The sequence below is a fragment of the Kryptolebias marmoratus genome, linkage group LG3 (assembly GCF_001649575.2).
Source record: "Kryptolebias marmoratus isolate JLee-2015 linkage group LG3, ASM164957v2, whole genome shotgun sequence".
NCBI lineage: Eukaryota > Metazoa > Chordata > Actinopteri > Cyprinodontiformes > Rivulidae > Kryptolebias > Kryptolebias marmoratus.
In genome coordinates, this window is record NC_051432.1 from 3,424,773 (window position 1) to 3,432,811 (window position 8,039).

The window sequence follows — 8,039 nt, forward strand, 5'->3', positions numbered from 1 at the left end:
CTGATTCCACAGTTTAGGAGCTACCACTGAAAACGCCCCATCCCCTCTGTGGACCGGCCTGGATCTTAGGACAACTAAACAGAAATGGACTTTTGATCTAAGTGATCTAGAGGGCACATAAGGCTGCAGAAGATGAGACAAATATGCAGGTGCCTCCCCATTTAGGGCCTTATAGGTCAACAATAAAACTTTAAAATCAATTCTAAAATGAACGGGGAGCCAGTGAAGAGAAGCAAACACTGGTGAGATATGTTCACCAGCCTCCTAAAAGCTAAATTGGATGCTACAGTAAGCTGACTGTAGCAGCTGCTGCTGCATCTTAACTCTCCTACCTGGTAATTGATTAAGTATGCACAGGCATGGTCGATTGCTGATTTTTTAAAAAGTGGCCAATGTCAACCATTTAAATCAGTCGGCTGATTAATCAGCCTATTTCTAGTAATGACTTTTTTACAGGCCTCTCAGATTTTGCTGCATGTAGATTACTTCTGATTCAAATTACTGCTGAACGTATTCTCACAGGTAGTAGGAAATTTGAACACATTAATCCTGTTCTTTGTTCTCTGCACTTGTTTCCTATTGGAAGCAGAATCTATTTTAAAATTGTCTTACTTGCATATAAAGCATTAAATGGCCTTACACATCAGTATATAAGTGACATATGAACTACTTATAAACCAGTCAGATCATTCAGGTTTGTAACCATCAATAAATCTGTGACAGTCTGGTTTTGCTGGAGGTTAAATTATAAAGAAACGATGGTGAGATGTTATTCTTTTAGCGCCTCTTATCTCTTTGTGCCATAGAAATAAAAGGAAGACTCAAAAAAATGTGATGGGGGTGTGAAAGTTGTACCCAGCCTACATGTGAGGTTGATCCGGTGAAAACCCTCTCCTCTGTTCTCAGATCAGGCAGCTGCGGGGGCAGAAGGCAGCCCCCAGCTCCAGCGTCAGCTGTGGTGGAGGGAGCACCAACTACCAGGATCTGTGCTTGACCAGCCCCGCCTCGGGTGAAGGGGACTACCTCAGCTCAGATGAGGACCTCCTCCACAGCCCGCTGCCCGCCACCTCGCTGTACCCCCCGCTGTCCGACCCATCGGCGCCACTCGACAGCGAGGGAAGCACAGACAGTGAGGCCGAGGAGCGGGAACAGACACATCCAGACCCACAGCAGCTGTACGGCAGCATGGTCTGCGCTGAGGCGCTGGACAACTGAGACCTGAGGAACGTTTACCAGCGTCTCTGCATTATTTTTTCCTTTCTGGGGTTCTACCGGACAAAACTGATTGTATTCATCAATCAAATCCTCCTCGGCTTTTCCAGTGTTTTTCTTATTTGAAGCAGACACGGTGGCATTGAATGAACCTCTTCTGATCATCTGTTGACTCTGCTCCTGTTCCTGTCTCCATCAACACGCTCACCACGATGTCTTATCCTGTGTTTCTTTAAGAAGAGGTGATGTAATGCCTCCTCCCTTGTTTGTGTGCCAGAAACTGTCCTTTAAAATCATATCCTTCCAAACATAAACCCGTTACATACAGAGAGAAAGGACTGTATGACAACTGTTGCTACTTGCTGCTCTGGATCTGATCCTGACATGAAGAGAGAAAGAGATGGGTAGACAGACATGAAATAACTCCTTTGACTCTATGAACTGAGTGTTACCCCGATCACGCACTGTATAGTCTGTCTACCTTTAAATCGTTTTTCCTCCTGGTTGGTGCCATTATCTTCATCGTCCCTCTGCTCCTTTTTACAGCCCTTCGCAGGGAAACTCATCCATCCTCACTGCCTTCAGAGGAAAACACCCCTCCTTCGTCAGTCCACCTCTGTGTAGAGCAAGTGATAAAAAAAGAGAATTCAAAAGATGATGAGTACGGTGTAATACAGCGCGGTGTGCACAGATCATGATGCCGCTGAGTCTGTGTGGCTGCAAAAAGGTCAAACATTCAGGACACAAAACAAGGAAGAAAGGTAATGTTGCCAAATTGTTTCTGTTTTTATTATTTAAGTCTTCTAATTTATTTTGATATATTTTTTTTATATTTAAAACTGTAGGAGTGTAGGGATACCAACAGAGGCCAAACTTTACGTCGTCCTTTGTGCCAACTAGTCATCTGTCGTGGCTTTACTGTGACGCTGTTTCAGAGTCGGGAAATGTGCTGCTATGATTTTGGATTTATTCCCATTTCTTTGTTTCCTGTTTGTTGTTTTTAAGCACTGTTGCGCGGGAAACAGCCTGCTTGTTGATAGCTGCCACAGTTAAAGTTGGCTGATACTTTGCAGAGTGATACTTGAACAATTGGACTCCTTTCCTGGAGCTTTGCAGCGTTTAGCAATGATGGGAATGGTTTTTGGGAGACCCATGTCTCCTGTACCAGATAAAAGGGTGGTTTTGGTGAACACTTATTCTCTCTGTTACACTCAGATTCAGGCCCTGGCTACACTACGCTGGATGTTTTTTAAGACAGAAAGATTATCTGCTGATTTTGCACCTCGTGTTCACACTCGGAGAGATTTTTAGAGAAAAATTGGTGGAGATTTTCAAAAGCTCCGTTTTTAGAACATCCATCTATTTTTTTCCATTTATCGATGGTAGGATTGTGGATTTACTGTTGTTGAACACAACCAGGAGGTGAGCCCAACGACACTCTCCAGCTCCTCCTGGGGAATCCCAAGACGAATCCCAGGCCAGAGGGGATCCATAATCCCTGCTTTGAGTTCTAGGTCTGCCCCGGGGTTTCCTCTCGGTGGGATGTGCCTGGAAAATGTCACTCTGGAGGTTTTCTGGGTGCATAAAGTCTCCATTTTCACCGCTGCCTTGCCCTGCATGGGGGTTTCTGTGTTTTTGTTTGAATGGTGTGGATGGAGGTTTAATACAAACAAAAAATATATAATTTTAAAAGATAAACATCCAGAGTAGTGTAGACTGAAAGCTACACCTTGGAAACTTGGCGTAGCAGGTGGGAGTTTGTGTGCTGCTTTGTTTCCAGAACTGAGAGTGTATGATATGATATATCAGTGACTTACTAAAACATCTTGTAATATTAAGCAAAAAGACTAATGATGTGAGTGAACTGCCTAATAATGTTAAACTTTAGGAACTTTGTAAATTTTAACCCTTTTTAACCCCCAAAATAACAATGTCAAAGATTCACAACCCCAAATATCAGTGGTCGAACTACAAAAATATTTGGAAAAAAGTAAATAAATAAGGGTATATTTCAAGAAAAATAGATTAAACTAATATTATACTTCAGTTTTCCCAATTTATGACTGGAGATCATCTCAGAACTCAAAAACCTGGTGTTTTGTGAGCCTCATGACGTGGGGGTGGGGGGTGGGGTGCCACTTCTCTATGGTGGTGCCATTCTTTTATCATTCTGATTTTTATTTTATTTATTTATTTATTTGCTATTATTATTTATCAGAGACCAATACAAGAAAGTAAACACTGGTAGGTATGCTGACTGGAATCAGCAGTGAACGCTGAGAGATGGTAGTTTATTTACTGATGATGCCAACAACAAAAACCCTATTATAATCAGAGTGGCTAAACATATTTTACATATCAAACATTATTCTCTTTTTTCAAAAACGTGACATTGATGGAGATATAACATATACAGTGTGACAGGGATGAAGGTATATAGAAGATATTTAAAGTTCTATCATTCATGTCAGGCTCTGATCGGTGAGAAGTGTCTTTTGTTTGATCAAACAGGGTGTCATATATACAAATCAGTGGTCTTTGCTTTTTGCACTACAAAGAAAGATTCCCCACTTGTGGTAATATGCCGGAAGAGGTGTGGCATAATGGGTTTCTGGTGGGATTGTTTCTCATTATTTTCATCTACGTCAGGGGTGTCCAAAGTCGGTCCTCGAGGGCCGGCATCCTGCATGTTTTAGTTTTCTCCCTGGTTTTACACACCTGGATCAAATGATGGCTCATTAGAAGGCCTAAGCAGAACACTGACTTGCTGAGGGGGTTGTTACAACCACTAGGGAGAGAACTAAAACATGCAGGATGCCGGCCCTCGAGGACCGACTTTGGACACCCCTGATCTACGTAGACAGACTTTAAAGGAGACAAATATTCTGGGAATATAGTGGTGTAACTTTATATGATTATCGCCTCTGAAAAGAGTAATAGTTTCATGCAGACTCTTCATTTAAATGCTAACTTTATCTTCTGGCTGAAACATAGACGGCGTGTTCATCTACTCCTGTTGTACAAAATATCCTGTTTTTGGGGGCGCTGCCATGTTGTATTTTGGAACCAGAGTCTGCGACTTCGAGATGTGAGGCTGGACCCTCGGTGTAAAAGACACACCTGCACAACCTGTACACATCATGGTGTCACATGACCCCGTTTTGAAAGCACTGAGTAACTAATTGCAACAATATTAGAAAAATTAGTATTTGAAGGTGAGAACTATGTGAAAAAATGGAACACATCAAAATAATTATCTGAGGTGTAGTTTTATTTCGGTCATTCTTCTTTTTTCTACAGCCTTTGGTCTGAAATACACAGCTTTGGTTGCTCTCACCTCAAGGGCCCCCTCTCTAAAACCCCGCTGTCTTCTGATTGGTTATTTTCAGACAGTACCCAGTGCCGACACATGCTTGCTCTGAACATGGAACTAGCGTCTCACTTTTCCTGTGAAATGTTGAGTAGCTGATGACTAAAAATTGTGAGTAAATACACCAGTTTTCAGTTGCGGTCTCACCAAATTTGTACTCATGTCTCATAAATTCTGACTGACTTGAGTTTAAATTTGCCAGGAACTCCCAGTTTTGTTGCACGAGTGTGTCAAGAATGTCCCGCGATAGTTGTGCAACGAAAAACTGAACGCTTTTTTTTTTTAACAGCAACATTTGACCAACCGTTGTGCGAATGCTGTGTGACGGTTAGGTGTGCCAGTCAGGAAATCTGGACCATAAAAATACGGAGCTTCTCCCCAGTTCAGCTCTTATTTGTCACTTGAAGGACACGACATGAGCTTCTCATATCTGCCTCCAAATGGTTACAGTGTAGTCGTCACCCCTTTGTAGTTTTGGACGTTACTTACACTTTTGACTTGCAGAAACCAATTTAAGAAGGTGTTGAGATGAGTTTGGGACGCCCACAATAACTCGGTGACTATTTTAGGACCATTTGTTTTGCAAATTTTTTAAAACATGCTTAATATTCATGCAACACAGAAGACCGGGGCCTCTGACTCGCAGAAGGAAATTAAAAACTCCCGCAAACATTTCCAGAATGCCGTTTACGATTTGATTCAGGAAAGTAAAATACTGGCTTAAAACATGATACAACAAAGTATTCAAGCCAGTTACACAGCTGTGAAATGTTTCACTGCATTTAATTTGAACTTTCCTCATTGTAAAAAAGGACATTGCTTCCTTCAGTCATCAAAGCCTTAAAGAGGATCTTGGTTTGCCAACCACACTGTTGCAAAATACCTGCGTCTTGTCTTAACTGTTGGATGTAGCAACCGAACTGTTGGCACTGGAATCAGTGTTTGGATCTTCTCCAGTAAAAAGAGAGCGGCAGAAATACGTTTTGGCAAATTCATGGTAACAGAAACTGTCATCGGTCCTGCGATTCAAAACTGATAAGACATATGAGACCTCATTTGTCCCCCTCGACATGTTAGTTTTTTTACTGGTGGGCTTAGTTTCACAAAGTCTCCAAAAAACGGTCCAAATAAAGGATATGAGACCTGAAAAAGGCATCAGACTGAAATCAGATTTCTGTGGGGTAAAAAGTAGAGTAATTTTGGCTCAATACTAATTGTGTTTAATTCCTCAGTGGGAGCTTTTGAGGGACACACAGCACCATTAACCTCCGATGTTCCCATGAAAATAGGAAAACCTTTGATTTACACACTTTCCTGAAACATTTTGGGGAGTATAAATCATGGAGTCCTGCTAATTGTTGACTCGTCTTTGTCTTTGTTGTTGCAACATATCAGGAATAAAGCTACAGTTTGTAGCCCATTATTTGTTTCGCTTTGTGATCAACATGTGCTCCATGTTTCAGAACAAACAGGTTCATTATTAAAACTATAAATGTCACATAATGTGACTGCAGAAGTTTGGGTTTCACTCAAAGGAATCTTAAGCTCAGAGGAAACTTTTAGTCAAGAAGGAGGGTCTTTTGTTTCGTTTTGTGTGTTTTTTTTTTAAGTTAAACTAAATCTAATCTGTTCTCAGATCAGTTTGTCCTTTAACACATAAACACATCTGTATTCAGCTGTTCAGCGATGGTGCTCTGCTCTCACCAGTTTATCTGCTGCTGTAAACATTTTGATTTGTTTCTGACTTGGTGTTAATTCTGGTAGTAGCATTATTCTTTGATATTATTTTATAATCACCATTAGTACGTTAACTCGTCACGCTAACAGCATTACGGTGTGAGAAAATGATCGAAAATGTGCCATAAAAGTCGAGACGCGTGTGTGTGTGTGTTACAGCTTCATTTTGCAATATGAAGTGAAGTTTTACATGAAATACACTGTGTTCCTCCAGATATATCATCTCGGACCTGCAACGTCGGATTTATTTAGCAGGAAAGGAAACGGCGTGAAAGCCTTTTGCTTTCTGATAGTTTAGGATTCCTCTCATGTCTGTACTGTGACTGTTTACTGTCCACAGCATCAAACCCGGTCCACCTTCTCTCCCGCAGTTCAACTCGTGCTGTCTGACATATTATATGACAGGGAAAAAAAAAAAAAAGAAATATATATTTAGATTCCAGTATGATGGGGGAAAAAAAACATTTCAGTGTTCTGTATCCTATTAATGATGCAAAATAAACTTTGACATTGCACCTTTTCACACGTCTGATTCTGGTGTTTCTTCACACTGAACAATAAACTGGTTCAAGGTTCAACTATAGAAGTGTTTTGTTTTGTTGTTGTTGTTTTTTTTTTGTTTTGTTTTTTTTGGTGCAAAGTAGTTTTTTGCATCACTGGATTAGAAAGCAGTTCTTTAAACTTCTCATTATCAAGTAAATGTTGGTTGTAGAATCGAATGTCCCACAGTTATTGACATTTCCTGCATTCAGATTGTTGTGCTCAGAGTCTTATTGTGTCAATCTGACTGCTCCTGGTATGAAATTAAATGGACATTATAGGGTCCAAATAATACTCAAAAGGACATGCAAGTGTACCTTAGCATTTAAACACAGCTGCATATTTTCACTTCATTTGTGTATGTTTTAACTGAACACTGATCTGTTGCTCTGGTTTTGTGGTTATTTTCTTAAAACAATAATCAGACTACATGGCAGTTTTGTAAAAACACATTAAGTCAAAGTTTATTTCTGCTTTTGAACAAAGTGCTGTATCAAATTTGGTAACAACCAAATCAGTAACTATGGACTACAACAAAAAGCAAATAATTCAACAAAAATCACATTAATAGGTTTAGAAGCAACATAAAATCCAAGGTATCCTTGGAACAGGTGAGAAGAAATCGATTTTAGGCAGTGATTTCAGTCTGAGCAGCTTTAATTTGTAAAGAAACACTGTTTTACACATTAGAGGCCACCAAAAAGGCCTGTGTTAATGTGTGCGAGTGCATTTGCCTGTTAGCAAAATATCTCATGAACTACAGTGTGGATTTTAATAAACTCTCCGAAAGTAATCATTGGATAGATGTCTGTATCAGAATAACATTTGGAATTATTACAAATGTTATGAACATTCACACCTGTTTAAGATGACGCTACAGCTAATCAAACACAGCCAACACAAAAAGCTCTAACTTAGTTATAGCTACATCAAACTTTACATATTGAGCTAAAGTTTGATGTGATAGTAGCTGAGAGTCCCAATTTATGCTCTGAGCACTAAATGATTTTGAGAAATCTTTGTTTAACACTTTGCAATTAGCTACTGGAGTGAGCTGTCTGTCAGGCTCTCATAAGCCACTGGACGAATTCTAATGAAACTTTCAGAAACTACTCATTGGATGAAGATCTGCTGATTACCTTTTGGAGTCAAAGCCAATTGACAAGAAAGACAAGAAAGA

At 40.2% G+C, this 8,039-nt stretch overlaps 1 protein-coding gene across 2 annotated transcripts in view; it reads left to right on the forward strand.

The window, feature by feature from the left end:
• si:ch211-239f4.1 (EVI5-like protein) overlaps window positions 1-6,839 on the forward strand; it is a 65,325-nt gene extending 58,486 nt beyond the window's left edge. For both annotated transcript variants that reach the window (XM_017427745.3, XM_017427746.3), the window contains one exon: window positions 907-6,839. In XM_017427745.3, the coding sequence (XP_017283234.1) occupies window positions 907-1,215 (309 nt within the window). In that variant the 3' untranslated portion in view covers window positions 1,216-6,839. The remainder of the gene's footprint in view (window positions 1-906) is intronic.
• Window positions 6,840-8,039: the final 1,200 nt, after the last annotated feature.